General features: G+C 43.0%; 1 protein-coding gene across 1 annotated transcript in view; it reads right to left on the bottom strand.

The window, feature by feature from the left end:
- Window positions 1-12,075, bottom strand: part of LOC309545976 (cyclic AMP receptor-like protein A) — a 1,007,699-nt gene extending 995,624 nt beyond the window's left edge. The window contains exon 1 of the mRNA XM_082245442.1: window positions 11,896-12,075. Within this exon, the coding sequence (XP_082101568.1) occupies window positions 11,896-11,949 (54 nt within the window). The 5' untranslated portion in view covers window positions 11,950-12,075. The remainder of the gene's footprint in view (window positions 1-11,895) is intronic.
- Window positions 12,076-16,296: the final 4,221 nt, after the last annotated feature.

The following is a 16,296-nucleotide window of genomic DNA, read 5'->3' as shown; positions in this document are numbered from 1 at the left end:
CGGATATCCCTTTTTGCGGATGATGTGTTAATATTTACCAGAAATCCCTCCTCCGACATGCCCACCATCATTTCTATTTTTGACAAATTTAAATTATGTTCGGGCCTACGGATAAATTACGCTAAAAGTGAAAATCCTCCCCCTGGGCAACACATCCCATCCCACTTGGGCCTCGACCTCTCCCTTCACTGTTGCGCCCTCACACATAACATATCTGGGTATCAAAATAGGCAAAATCCCTTCTTCTATCTATACTCTGAACTATCCTCCTCTCTTCCAAAGGATTTCTCGTGAATTAGATAGTTGGATGGATCTACCTCTCTCGCTCCTGGGAAGATGCCACTTGGTGAAAATGGTCAGCTTTGCACGGCTACTCTACCCGCTGCAAACGATTCCTCTGTTGCTAAAACATAAAGATATCAAGTTGTTGACCACCGGTATTTCTAGATTTATATGGCGAGGCAAAAGACCCCGCATTTCTTTCAGCAAACTCTGTCTTCCCAGGGGCGAGGGTGGTGCTAGTCTTCCTGATATTAGATTATACAATTTATCATGCCTCCTTAGAATATCCCTAGACTGGCTCTCAATGTCCTCCCATTACTCTAATTTTGTACTAGAATCTCAAATGTCCACTCCTTTCTCGCTGGCAGCTCTTACATGTCAAATGGAAAACTATGCCCGCACAACTTCAACATAATGTCCTCTTGCGGGACACGGTTTATCCCAGGAGTGCACTCGGACTATTTTGCTGTGTGGCAACGGAAAGGCCTGTCAAAGTTTTCTGATCTCTGTGATCATGCTACGGCTAAGCCCCGACCAATACAAGACGTCTTGGACGCTTATCAACTCCCAGCTTCACACATTTTTCCTATCCTGCAATGCCATAGTTTCCTCCGCTCCTCCGGTGCTTTGGATACCAACAGGTTCCTTGATCCCTTGCTGGACCCTCTGCTGCTTTCAGGTACTTGCAGCATATCTGACATTTATAAGCCCTTCCAAAAACTCACATCCTCTCGCCTCGCTGGTTCCTCGGCGGCCAATTGGGCCAAGGACTTTCCTCTGGAGGATCTGGTCACGAAGCTGTTTCAAGGGTATAATAGTACTCTTCGCCTGACACCCAACAAAACGTGGAGGGAAACGCAGCTGAAAATTCTGCACAGAACCTATATCCCCTTCACGTCCAAAATACAGGCTCCTTCAACACGTCTGTGCCCTCTATGCAAAACTAACCGTCCATCGTCACACCACAGATTTTGGTCATGTTCTTTTATCTCTACGTTCTGGGACCAGGTGCTGGCGCTAATCCAACGAGTCACGCACCTTCAGCTACCGAAGGACCCCCTATTACTTGTCTTTGGATATTGGGACAAGCATCTGCAAATATGGACTAGCCGTCCTTTACCACACCCTCGTATTTGGATCCTTGCCTGCTTACTAGTAGCTCGCAGAGTTATTCTCGCCAATTGGATTACAACTGAGGGCCCTAATGTATCACAAGTACACCGTGAACTTTTAAGCCTTATGCAAAGGTTGGTGAAATTCTCGCGCTGTCTCTCTATTATAGTACAAAATCTGTCACCTTTAATGCCGCAGGTACTAAAATTGGTAACCTACACAATACAGATAAATCTAGTTGGGGGGAGTCCTGCGCTTTAAAGTGCTTATTATAACATAGATTAAATCATATAAATATGTGAAAAAGTGTCTCAGTGCTATTCAATATAATGTTCACATATGTGTATCTCCATATATAAAGTAAATACAATATTCTTTCAATAAATAACTAAGTGGTAAAACATTAATTATTAAAATACATAGTACAAAACACAATATACAGTGACATAAAGATAGTGTATAAATATAAAGTCCGTGACCTTTTAAAATACAATAAAGTGCTCTTAATTAGGTGGTTTCAAAAAATAAAGTGCTGAAGTGTCCTTTAAATAAATATAAATATAAATATGTAGTGATCAACCAGATCTTCTTATTCAAATATGGCATGCAGGTGCTCTTTCGTGCTGTGCCCACTAGGTGTCCTAAGCGCTCACCTCAATGCTTTATAAACAGAGCCTTAAGTAGTGTGTCTCAATATGCTCCTCCTTCCTCCTTATTGGCTTATAGATACCATTATAACTCCTCAGTTTTTCTCCCTTATTCACACCTCTATACTCCAGGGGGTATGTACGGTCCTTTATGTCTCCAAAAAATCAGATCAGGCCAAACATAGTGAAGTACGTTCCATGTATTTTATTAAATTAATAAGAGTAACACTCACAATATATTCCGTCTTGTTCACAGCATAACGTACATTCCTTCGCCGATACGTCACTTCCGGTTAGCTATCCTACGCGTTACGCTGCGTACCCACGCAGCTTCTTCCAGGTGCTGGCGCTAATCCAACGAGTCACGCTCCTTCAGCTACCGAAGGACCCCCTATTACTTGTCTTTGGATATTGGGACAAGCATCTGCAAATATGGACTAGCCGTCCTTTACCACACCCTCGTATTTGGATCCTTGCCTGCTTACTAGTAGCTCGCAGAGTTATTCTCGCCAATTGGATTACAACTGAGGGCCCTAATGTATCACAAGTACACCGTGAACTTTTAAGCCTTATGACTAAAGACCGGCTCAACACGGATTCTAACCTTTCATCCTCAGCTGATCGTTTCTCTTGTAAATGGCAGGATTTTCTAGATTCGCTACCCAAGAGTGTCGACTCTGCTATGGTAGCGGATACATTTGTATATGCTGTTACTGTGTAGAGAACTCTCTGCTGTAGATTAAGTGTCTTATCCAAAGTTTTTCTATCTCATAGGTACCCCTCTCCATGTTCCTTCCCCTTCCCCTTGATCCGCCCCGATTTTTCCCTTTTTCACAATCTTCCCCCCGTGACATTAATCCCATTCAAATGCATAAGATCCATCCAACTAGGGTTCTAGTGTATTTGTTTTTTTTTTTTCTGAATCTGGATTGTTATACCTGTTATACCCCCGGGTCAGATGTGAGCTCTTTCCATTGCTCAGCTTCTGACTCTGAAAAATGTATTGTACAATGTTATACCTTTTTTTTCCTGTATCGCACATTGACTTTAATAAAGTTTCCTAAAATAAAAAAAATAAAAAAGTCATTAAAGAGGAACTTCACCCTCCCTCCATGTATTTATTTTTTTTATTCCCTGCTTACATGATGCTGGGCTGTGCACAGTTCAGATACTCACCCACCCAGTGAATCCAGCCTTCTCCTGCTAAGATCCACTTCTCTACAGCCACCGCTTGGGTCCCACGCTGTTATTTTCTCCTGGGACATCATCGGAGTGCTGCAGGCACCTGATAACACGCCACTAGGCCCAGCCTCCCTCTTCCTTTATTGAATGGAATGAAGTGCAGTGCTGCTGGTGCCTCCTGGGATATACACATCTTTTATCCCAGGAGGTAACGGGGGCATTGAACATCATTCACCTAAATGAGGTGGGAGGATAGGGGTACAAGCTAGAAACCTCTACAATGAAGTAAAAAAACCCAGAGAGATATTTCTGTAGCGGCGTGGGGAAGAGTTGGAGAGCACTAAACCTAATTTGCAGGGTGACAATCCGCTTTAAGTACCAAATATAGCAAGCCTATAAATAACTTGTGAAAAGCTTATTACTTTAGACTGAAACCTAAATAATTGTTATAGGATTAAACTTTTACCACTGGCATGTGTGGGAATACCTAACATATACTGTCAGGTATTTACTTATGTACACATTATGTGCCCTAACTGTGTGTAAGTGTATGTGCCTGCGTGTATGGATCGTTTAACCACTTGAGTAACCAGTCTGTATATACCCCTTCATTAAGTGGCCATTTTTCATTTTCTGTCAATTAGGCCTTGTTCACACTTGCTCAAAAATACTGACGCATAACAAACACGCCTATAGCATTTATGCGAGTTGTTTTTTGAGTTTGACGTAGGTTTAACATGTGTGAAAGGCGTGTTAACAACGCGCCATAAATGCCCTATGTGCCTATTTTAAATTTTTTTTGGCTTCTCAGAACAAGGCCTAACAAACCGCAAATGCATCATAAACATGCTACAAATGTGTGACAGTGCATTTATAGAGCATTACCATAAACTTGAATGGAAAGAGTTGAGATGCTTCAACTCCTACCAAACTCTATAAGAAGCTTCAATTTTGAAGTGTAGCAACTCTACACAAATGCTTTATGTTTTAATAATGTCAACAGCACTGTGTGCTTTCCATATTATCAATTGCAGACTGCTTTACTAGGAATTTGGAGATAGCTAAAAACACGCCTTAAAGCGGAGTTCCGGGCAGAGAAACGTTTTTTTGTTGAACATACCCCCGGGACAGTCAGGGCTAGCACATTCCACAATGGCTAGCCTCTGATCTGTCCCGGTTCGCACTTACCTTTTAGAAGAAATACTTACTTAGAAATTTTCTTCCACAGCGTTTCCATCTCGGTTGTGGGCAGCTGAAGCCGGCGCGGTCCTCTTCTCTGTCTTCTTCCGCGTCTTCGTGTCCCAGAATGCACTGCACCGGCCCCTCTCATCACTTCCGGCGTGGCGCCGCATTCCTAAACAGCTTCTGGGCATGCCCAGAAGCTGTTTAGCAGGGGAATGCGGCGTCGCCCGGAAATGACGAGTGGGGCCGGTGCGGCGCATTGATTCCTGGGAGCTATGACGTTTAGCTCCCAGGAATCATCGCGAGGCAGGAAGTGACGGGGTGAGCCGCGGCGCTGGAGGAGGAAGCTGTCATAGGTGAGTATTTACGATCGTCAATAAAAAGGTGAGTAAACAAAAAAAAAAAAAATAACTATCCAATTCCTTTTCAGGTGCGGCATACCTAGCGGAGGGGCACAAAAAAAAAAAATCTTTTTTGTGCCCGGAACTCCGCTTTAAATCTCTGCTTTTCATCCCAGTGTGAACAGGGCCCTACTTGGTCATGCAAAACTGTACCTAAATTAGTTTTATATCATTTTTAAGACAGATTAAGCTTTCTTTTGGTGATATGTATTAATTAAGTTATTTTTTTTACTATATAAAAGAAAAAGAAAAAAAAACGACATTTAGGAACAAAAACTGTTTCCTTAACTTTCTGTTATAAAACAATATCAAGGAAAAATAGTTTTTAGGGTGGAACTCCACTTTAATCATTTTTTCTACTCCTGGCAAAGGAAGAGCAAGAAAAACATGTTTTTGAAGTCCAATAATGGGTGGTTCTGTAAAGGACCCTCGAAGGAGTGGGGCAGAAAAAAGCTGGCCTAAATGTAGTTGTTGCCAATCAGCTGCAGTGACAGTGTTTGGGTATATAGAGACCTGCAGATACCAGCTATCAGAATACAAGAGGGAGATTCATCCATCTACACTGTTTAACGTAGATGGGGAAATCTATGAATTTCTCTCGTTCAGCCTAAATCTTTATATGTATGGTCAGCTTTAGAGGAAATAAAGTTCTGCACTTAAAAGGGTGGGGGTGGGGGAAATCCAGACAGGATCTTCCTAAATAATTTGCAGTATATGCCCATGCCCGGATTTAAGATTACTATTGAACGCATGCAGTGTTTGGGATCTCCCTGCTTTTTTGTCAAAAAAGGATTGTTCTCTAAAACTGCATTGTTAATCTGTTGAAAAATGCAAGTTACTCAACAAATGGAACAGTTAATTTAAAGTAGTTGTAAGTATTTTTTTTTTATTAAAAGAATAGAAATTATATACTTAGTTGCTCTGTGCAATGGTTTTGCACACAGCAATCCCAAACCTTGACTATTGGGGTCCTCCGCCAGTGCTCTCTGCTCTGCCTCTTCTTAGTACAGCCTCATAGGTAGCTGCTTTCTCTGGGGCTGCGCCTGAAGGCTCGCTCCCTAACTGGACTGTGTGTCCATTGACACTCATGGCACAGCTCAACCCTGCCCCCCCCCCCCCCCCCAGAATTTTATGGACAATGGCTCACACTACTGCCTCTGTGCCTGCGAATGCAGGGAGAGAGGAGAGAGACAAACTGCTGCCAAACACAGCGTTGGATTTAACCAGGAGTGAGGTAAGTGAGGTAAGTATTCATGGAGATAGGGGGGGGGGGCGGCAACAAATGGTAAATCCTTTTTTACCTTAATGCAGAGAATGCATTAAAGTAAAAAGAATAAAAATGTAACACCTATAAATCAATCCCAGTTATATGCAATATAGATGAAATTGGATGAAAGAAAAAGGTGTCATTACCTATAAGGAAATATATACTTTTTGCGATTCGCCATTGCATTACTTTAACAATTGCGCGATCGTGCGATACTTCTAGATTGTAAGCTTTAACGAGCAGGGCCCTCTAATTCCTCCTGTATTGAATTGTATTGTAACTGTATTGTCTTCCCTCATATTGTAAAGCGCTGCTCAAACTGTTGGCGCTATATAAATCCTGTATAATAATAATAATATAATAATATAGACTGTATAGTATTGCTGTATACTGGCTATCTTTTTGTCTTACGCCTCACTCTACACGCAGGCAAGTTCAGGAGAAATACAATTTTCAAGTTATAAACTAGTGTTGATAACTTGTTATAAAGGTTACAGTGCAAGTCCAAGCAAGTGACACTGCGTGTGACTCATCTGAGTCAGTGATGAATGTCACATACACAATCATGTCCCAAAGGAAACATATTACCTTTTAATAATAGGAATTTGATAATAATGTACAATCCTCATTACCTAAAAGACATGATGTGCCCCTTTAAACGTCCTTTCATTTTCTATGGTTCTTTAACAAAATGTTCCACACACCAAAACAATGAACCTGACCCATGTTTGTACTTTCAAATGTGGTGGGTTAAAGTGGTTGTAAACCTCAGACATCAAATATGGATAAAACATATCCTTGTATAGTGTGTACTTGTCTCAATCCAGATCACTAAGTGTCATTTCTGTTCGCTGCCTCGTTCCTCTGCTATCAGCATTCACTTCTGGCAAGTTTTCCTGACACCAGGAGAAAAATGGTGACAGGGGAGGGCGTAACCTTTGATTGACAGCCTCAACTCTGTACCTGTTCTGTGTGAAGAGGGGTGTGTTCCTTCCCTCCAATCAGTGCTCAGAGCTCTCCTCAATGATGTAACTTCAGCTCTCTACCCCCTGCTTTTCAGAGCTGAGAGATCCTGTGTAAATTCTGAAATGTGAATGGATGTAGGGGAAAGAAGGCTGTAGAAATATAAGTACAACTTATGTAGGAGGATTTGTTTAACCACTTGCCTACTGGGTACTCCCCCCCCCTCCCCCCACACTTCTTGCCCAGGCCAATTTTAAGCTTTCAGCCTGTCACAATTTGAATGAAAATTGCGCGGTCATGCAACACTGTACTCCTATGACATTTTTATCATTCTTTTCACACAAATAGAGCTTTCTTTTGGTGGTATTTAATCACCGCTGGGTTTTTTTTTTATTTTTTGCCAAATTAACAAATACTTTTAAAGGAGAAAAAACTTTTTCATAGTTTGTTATAAAATGTTGCAAACAGGTAATTTTCCTTCTTCACTGATGTGGGCTGATTAGGCTGCACTGATGAGGCTGCACTAATAGGCACTGATTGGTAGCACTGTTGGGACTGCACTGATAATCAGGACACTGATAATCAGTACATGTCCCTTTTAGAGAAGCCGGTTATCGGCTCTCGTCTCCTCTCCTCATGCTGTCAGCATGAGGAAAGGAGTGCCGATAACCAACTTCTATTTACATCCGTGATCAGCTGTGATTGGACACCGCTGATCGTGTTGTAAAGAGCCGCTGGTTGGCTCTCCACCTCAGCCTGTGATCAGCAATGTCCTCCGGATACTGTGATCGCAGAGCGCACCGTCATATGATGGCCTCCCAGAGCTAGCCGGCCGTGCTGTAGCCGTCATTCGACTATAGCGCGGTCGGCAAGAGGGTAATCTCTGTGTATCACCTGAGACTATTCACTTCACTGGGTATAGGTAAGGGTTTACAGCCACTTTAGGGGGTCACATAACCTGTTTACTGTGTAGATGTGCATGAGGGGGAACATTAAAAATGAAGAGGAAGCATCCCCAAAACACAAGTCAGCGCTCGTGTCCATCACACACTGACAAGCATTACAACATGCATGCACACGTGGAAAGCAACTTTAAACAACTTAGGTGTTCTAATTAGCGTAGGTAATTTTTTACAAAATTCTTGAAACACCAGAAAACCAACTATGAAGTTCAAACATTTCACTCCGTGCCAGTTCACACTTGTGCGATGTGGGAACGCTGCGAATATGCAGCGTGATCCCGCATCGCATCCGCACATCTGGCAGTTCACACTGCCATATGCGATACGCAGGGGGTGTCAATTAAATGTTACCGACACCCCCAGTTTGATCGCATATCGCAGTGCGATCTGACAGCTCGCACAGAATTGGATTGCACAAGTATGAACCACTGTGTGATCCGATCCTGATGCGGCTGAAAAAATGCCTCATGTGCGTGTTTGGTGTGGATACAGTGCGAATTCAGCCATACAAAGTGTATGGCTGAACTCGCATCCGCACATGAGATCGCATGTAATGAAGGAGCAGTGCGCTCTGAATTACATGCGATCTCGCAAACCGCACTAGTGTGAACCGACACTCCTTCTCAGGATTGCTGACAGGTGTAGGTCATAGTCTTATTTAAAAGCACTGTTTAAGACACCTTTTACACATGCTGTCCGTTTGTCCGTTTTTCATGCATCCGTTGACGGATGAAAAACGGACATCAATGTATCTCTATGTAAAAACGGATGACAACGGATTTTCATCAGTTAACATCCATTTTCATCCGCTTCCGTCAATGTCCGTTTTTTTGAACGGATGAATGCCCTATTTTTCATCCGTCAAAAAAACGGATCATACGAAAAACGGATGAAAAACGGATGACAACGGATGACAACGGATGACAACGGATGAAAATCAGATAACAACTGACGAAAAACGGATGACAACTGACGAAAAACGGATGACAACTGACGAAAAACGGATGACAACTGACGAAAAACGGATGAAAAACGGATGAAAAAACGGATGAAAAATGGATGGAAAACTGATACATTTGACGTGACTGAACTGATGAACTGAACGGACCGTATGTGTGAAAGGGGCCTTAAACAGAACAGCTTCTGCCAATTTATTCCAGCAAGAATGCTTACACAGCCCCCATGTAGTGTACAGCAGGGCTAATGTTAAGGTGTGAAAACTCTACTTTATATAAAACTAGGCAAGGGTCCTTTCACACGGGCGGTCCATATGTCTGTTTTTCATCCCATCCGCTTGCGGATGAAAAACAGACATAATGCATGTCAACGGGATTGTAGATGTCAGCGGATGACCATCCACTGACATTCGATTTGCGTCCTTTCCGATCAGTTCCGTTTTTTTGGAACGGAAGAGAACCCAATTTTTCTTTCTTTAAAAACGGAACGGACTCAAAAACGGATGTCAGCGGTGTCATCCGCTGACATCCGCAATCCCATTGACATGCATTATCTCCGTTTATCATCCGCAAACGGATGGGTTGATAATTGGACTTACGGAACGGACACTCCAAAGTGTCATCCGTTTCCGTTTAAAAAAAAAAAAGTGCCTGAGTGGAGGAAAATACGGACCGCCCCGTGTGAAAGGACCCCAAGGCAAAGAACATGTGTGAAGTGTGGTACCTCCTCCCTAGCCAATTTGGACTCCCCCTGCTGTCCTAGTTATGCATTTTTAATAGAGACCCCAGAAATGGACTTTACATGATACCACTGTCCTCGGTCTGCTGCTAGTGTGCTAAGTTCCAAAACTTCGTAACCCTTCTAGTCTGCCTGTTAACCACTTCAGCTCCGGAAGGTTTTACCCCCTTAATGACCAGGACATTTACCCCCTTAATGACCAGGACATAGGGCATTATGTTGTTTTAACTGACAATTGCGCGGTCGTGCGACGCTGTACCCAAATAAAATTGATAATTTTTTTCCTCACAAATAGAGCTTTCTTTTCGTGGTATTTGATCACCTCTGTGTTTTTTATTTTTTGCACTATAAACAAAAAAAAGAACCACAATTTTGAAATTTGAAAAAAAAAAAAAATATATATATATATATATATATATATATATATATATATATATATATATATATTTTTTTTTTTTTTTACTTTCTGCTATAAAACATTCCCAATAAAAAATTTAAAGACTCTAACTTTTTCATCAGTTTAGACCAACATGTATTCTGCTACATATTTTTGGTTAAAAAAATCCTAAAAAGCGTATATTGATTGGTTTGCGCAAACAATATAGCGTCTACAAACTATGGGATACATTGCTATGCTGAACTCTGCAATCTGTCACTGTCCGTCACTTAGGAGATCCGCCCGCTTTGTTTACACAAGCGGGCGGATCTCCAAACTCGATTCCCCGACGATCGGGGAAGAGCGGCGGTAATCACCGCCGCTCCTCCCCTGGCCCGACTCCCGCTGTGACTGAATACAGCGGGAGCGAGCCTCCGGCGGCGCGCGTGCGCCGCCCACAAGGGGGGGAGTCCAGCGACGTAGGTCTACGTCGCTGGATGGGAACTAACCACTTTGCAGCAGTAAAGCTCCATTGAGCGGTCGGCAAGTGGTTAAAATGCATACAGCCACCATAACGCTACTGCTGGAAGGAACGTTGCAGTGCATTATCATGCATTACCAAAAAAAATGTGTGGTGAACGCACGATGCAGTAAAAGACAGTTATTCTTTAACTACCTCCCGCTCTCGCTATAGCCGAAAGACGGCTACAGCGCAGGCTTCCAATGCCAGGAGGGTGTCCTTCCATGATCGTGCTGCCCATGCGCCCCTTGGGGCATGCTTTGTAATTGCCGAGTCCTTTAGACTCAGCTGATCACAGATTGGGGTAAAGGGCCAATCACTGTGGTCCTTTACCACGTGATCAGCTGTCAGCCAATAACAGCTGATCCCAGGATGTAAACACAAGCTGGTTATTGGCATTTCTCTCCTCACGCTTCTGTTATCGGTCCCAACAGTGCCCACCAGTGCTGTCAATCAGTGCCCACCAGTGCCTCATCATCAGTCACCTATTAGTGCTGCCTATTAGTGCCACCTTTCAGTGCTGCCTACCAGAGCCCATCAGTGCCACCCATCAATGTCACCTTATCCGTGCCTCCTCATCAGTGCCACTTATCATTGCAGCCTCCTCAGTGTCTGTCAGTGCCGCCTCATCAGTGCCCATCACCGAGGTTGAAAAATTACCTGATTGCAACATTTTATAACAAACTATAATTTTTTTTTGTATTTTTGGCAACAAAAAAAACTGATGCATAAATACCTAAATACAACCAAAAGAAAGCTCTATTTGTGTGAAAAAAAATGATAACTAAATAATTTAGTTTGGGTGCAGTGTTGCATGACCGTGCAATTGTCATTCAAATATGACAGCGCTGAAAATTGAAAAAGGCAGGGGGGGGGTAAAAGTGCCCAGTAGGCAAGTGGTTAAAAAAAAGTCAAATGTGGTATAAAAATCTATCTATAGGTATATATATATATATATATATATATATATATATATATATATATATATATATATATATATATATATATATATATTATATATATAAAATATGAGGGGGAAAAAATGACTTGGGCTGCACCAGAAATAAAAACACATAATGGTCACCATGAGCTGGTGGGCACTGAGTTGTATACAGCAGTAGCTACGAAGTGTGGAATTCAATGAGTAGGAGCATAGACCGTGTCAGTCACAACAATAGTGTCACTATCTAGTGCGAAGTATTGCCATGGTGATCACATTGCTTTGTAGGCCGCCAGCACACAGCAGGTTAAACATGCAGGAAGCTCTCTCCCTGTGTTGGGCGGGAACGCGCACGCTGTACTCACGCATTGCGAGCTGCTGGAGGGTTGGGAGCCAAACCAGGTGCAGTTTTCCGCCATAGTGCTCCGGTCTCGTCATCACACGGCACTGCCCTCCTACAAGATAACTCCCACTCTCTCACAATACCGCCGCGGCTTTTTACCAACAGGCGGTTGACCGAGGAAGTCCCGGTGCGCATGCGCAGATCCACCATGAGCCCATGTGGCAGGATCTGTGACGCGTGTTTTCCTCAGTGCGAAATACAATCCTGTGTTACTTGTGGGCTTTAGTGCTCTAGGCGGCTCTGTGATCAGGTGTGATTAACATTTAGTTACTAAAGTCAAATTAAATATTTAGAAGACTTCGATTAAAATGATATCAAGAACGTCTAGTTGAAGTATTACTTGAAGACCAAGGCTTTTTGTATACAAGTTTAACCACTTCTGGACCGGAAGGATTAACCCCCTTAAAGCGGTAGTATAGTCCGCTATATGACTTTTACCTACAGGTAAGCCTATAATAAGGCTTACCTGTAGGTACAATTAATATCTCCTAAACCTGCACGGTTTAGGAGATATTCAACCTGCATGCAGTCGCTGGCGTCTGCGGCGCATGCACTCTGAAGGTCCAGCGGACCTTCAGAGCGCTGGACCTTCACCTTTCTGCCGGAAAGTTAAACTCCCGCGGGAGTGACGTCATCGCGTCTCCAGCCACTCACAGCGCCAGAGCCGCCAAACCATGCGCCCTCAGCGTTGTCCAGACGACCGTGGCAGGGCTTCTTTCTAAGGTAAGTATTTCATAATGAGCTAGTATCCGATGCATACTAGCTCATTACGCCTTTGTCCTGCAGGGTTTTTTTTTTATATGAGTATTCAACCACTTTACCACCGGAGGATTTTGCTGTCTTACGTCCAGGCCACTTTTTGTTATTAGGCGCTGTGCGACTTTAACTGACAATTGCGCGGTCGTGCGACCCCGTACCCAAACAAAATTTACGTCCTTTTTTTCTCACAAACAGAGCTTTCTTTTGGTGGTATTTGATCACCTGTGCGATTTTTACTTTTTGTGCTATAAACAAAAAAATAGCGTTTATTTTGAAAAAATAACAATATTTTTAACATTTTTTACATGAAATTCCCCCGAAAAAAATGTAAAAATCAAAAATTTTTTACATTTTTGGCCAATTTGCTTTCTGCTACATATGTTTGGTAAAAAAAAAAATCGCAATAAGCGTATTTTGATTGGTTTGCGCAAAAGTTATTGCGTTTACTAACTAAGGGAAAGATTTCTGTCATTTTTGGTGGGTTTTTTTTTAACGAGTAATGGCGGCGATCTGCGATTTTTTTTGCGGGACTGCGACATTTCGGCGGACAGATCGGACCCTTGACTGACATTTTTGACACTTTTGGGGGTACCAGTGACATTACTGCAGTAATCAGTGCTATATATATATGCACTGTTACTGTAAAAATGACACTGGCAGGGAAGGGGTTAATTTTATTGGAGAGGGAGGGGTTAATGTATGCCTGGTGCTTACTAACGTGTGTGGGGGGAGGTGACTGAGTGAGTCAGGGACAGATCGCATGTTCAGCTATGCTGAACCCTGCAATCTGTCAGTCCCTGTCACTTAGGAGATCCGCCCGCTCTTTTTACACAGGCGGGCGGATCTCCAAACTAGATTCCCCGACGATCGGGGAAGAGGCCCGACTCCCGCTGTGACTGAAAACAGCGGGAGCGCGCCTACAGGGGGAGGAGTCCAGCGACGTAGTACTACGTCGCTGGACGATAACGAACCACTTTGCCGCAGTACGGTCAACGTGACCGGTCGGCAAGTGGTTAATGACCAGGCCATTTTTTGCGATGCTCACTGCATTACTTTAACCACTTTACGACTGCTCACAGTAATATTACTGCGGCAGAGTGGCTCGTTATCGTCTGACGACGTAGTACTACGTCGTCAGACACTCCCCCTTCTGGGCGGCGCTTGCGCGCCGCCGGAGGCTCGCTCCCGCTGTTTTCATTCACAGTCGGGCCAGGGGAGGAGCTCTTACCCGATCGTCGGGGATCGAGTCTGGAGATCCGCCCACTGTGTGTAAACACAGCGGGCGGATCTCCATAGTGACAGGGAGTGACAGATCGGACTGTTCAGCATAGCTGGACATCCAATCTGTCCATGACTCACTCAGTCACCTCCCCCCCTACACGTCAGTAAGCACCAGGCATACATTAACCCCTCCCTCTCCAATAAAATTAACCCCTTCCCTGCCAGTGTCATTTTTACAGTAACAGTGCATATATATAGCACTGATTACTGCAGTAATGTCACTGGTACCCCCAAAAGTGTCAAAAATGTCAGTCAAGGGTCCGATCTGTCCGCCGCAATGTCGCAGTCCCGCAAAAAAAATCGCAGATCGCCGCCATTACGCGTTACAAAAAAAAACACCAAAAATGACAGAAATCTTTCCCTTTGTTAGTAAACGCAATAAATTTTGCGCAAACCAATCAAAATACGCTTATTGCGATTTTTTTTACCAAACATATGTAGCATAAAACAAATTTTAAAAAAATTGGTTTTTACATCTTTTTTGGGGGGAATTTCATATAAAAAAATGTTCAAAATATTGTTATTTTTTCAAAATAAACGCTCTTTTTTTGTTTATAGCCAAAAAGTAAAAATCGCACAGGTGATCAAATACCACCAAAAGAAAGCTCTGTTTGTGGGAAAAAAAAGGACGTAAATTTCGTTTGGAAACGGCGTCGCACGACCGCGCAATTGTCAGTAGAAGTCGCACAGCGCCGAATCGCAAAAAGTGGCCTGGACGGAAGACAGCAAAATCCTCCGGTGGTAAAGTGGTTAACTGATAATTTTTCAGTGTGCAATGCTGTACCCAAATAAAATTGATGCCCCCCCCCCCCCACACACACACACACAAATAGAGCTTTCTTTTGGTGGTATTTGATCACCTCTGCGATTTTTATTTTTTGCACTATAAACAAAAAAAGCGACAATTCTGAAAATAAAAACAGTATTTTCCACTTTCTGCTATATAACATTCCCAATTAAAAAAAATTAAAAATCAAATTTTTTTCATCATTTTAGGCCAATTTGTATTCTACATATTTTTGGTTAAAAAAAATCCCAATACGTGTATATTGATTGGTTTGCACAAAAGTTATCACGTCTACAAACTAAGGGAAAGATTTATGCCATTTTTATTATTTTTTTACTAGTAATTTTTAGCAGGACTGCAACATTGCGGTGGACAGATCGGACCCCTAATTGACATTTTTGACACTTTTGGGGGGACCAGTGACATTACTACAGTAACCAGTGCTAAAAATATGCATGGTTACTGCAATAATGACACTTGCAGGGAAGGGGTTAACACCAGGGCGATCAAAGGGTTACATGTGTCTCTAGGGGGTGCTTTTTAACCACTTTACCTCCACTCACTTTGCTGCTACTGCAGCAAAGTGGCTCGTTCCCGTCCAGCGACGTAGGCCTACGTAGCTGGACTCCGCCCCTTGTGGGCGGCGCGCGCGCGCGCCGCCCGAGCCTCGCTCCCGCTGTTTTCAGTCACAGCGGGAGTCGGGCCAGGGGAGGAGCGGCGGCGATCGCCGCTGCTCTTACCTGATCGTCGGGGATCGAGTCTGGAGATCCACCCGCTGTGTGTAAACACAGCGGGCTGATCTCTGAAGTGACAGGCAGGGTCAGATTGCAGGGTTCAGCATAGCTGAACCCTGGATCTGTCCTTGTGTCACTCAGTCACCTCCCCCCCACACGTCAGTAAGCACCAGGCATACATTAACCCCTCCCTCTCCAATAAAATGAACCCCTTCCCTGCCAGTGTCATTTTTACAGTAACAGTGCATATATATAGCACTGATTACTGCAGTAATGTCACTGGTACCCCCAAAAATGTCAGTCAAGGGTCCGATCTGTCCGCCGCAATGTCGCAGTCCCGCAAAAAAAATCGCAGATCGCCGCCATTACGCGTTAAAAAAAAAACACCAAAAATGACAGAAATCTTTCCCTTTGTTAGTAAACGCAATAACTTTTGTGCAAGCCAATCAAAATACACTTATTGTGATTTTTTTTTACCAAACATAGGTAGCAGAAAACAAATTGGCCAAAAATTAAAAAAAAATTTGATTTTTACATTTTTTTGGGGGGGAATTTCATATAAAAAAAATGTGAAAATATTGTTATTTTTTCAAAATAAATGCTATTTTTTTGTTTATAGCGCAAAAAGTAAAAATTGCAAAGGTGATCAAATACCACCAAAAGAAAGCTCTGTTTGTGGGAAAAAAAGGACGTAAATTTTGTTTGGGTACAGCGTCGCACGACCGCGCAATTGTCAGTTAAAGTCACACAGCGCCATTTTTATTATTTTTTTACTAGTAATTTTTAGCAGGACTGCAACATT

This window comes from Pelophylax lessonae (genome assembly GCF_965119305.1).
Source record: "Pelophylax lessonae genome assembly, chromosome: 2".
Lineage (NCBI taxonomy): Eukaryota > Metazoa > Chordata > Amphibia > Anura > Ranidae > Pelophylax > Pelophylax lessonae.
This window is presented reverse-complemented; position numbering and strand designations above follow the sequence as displayed.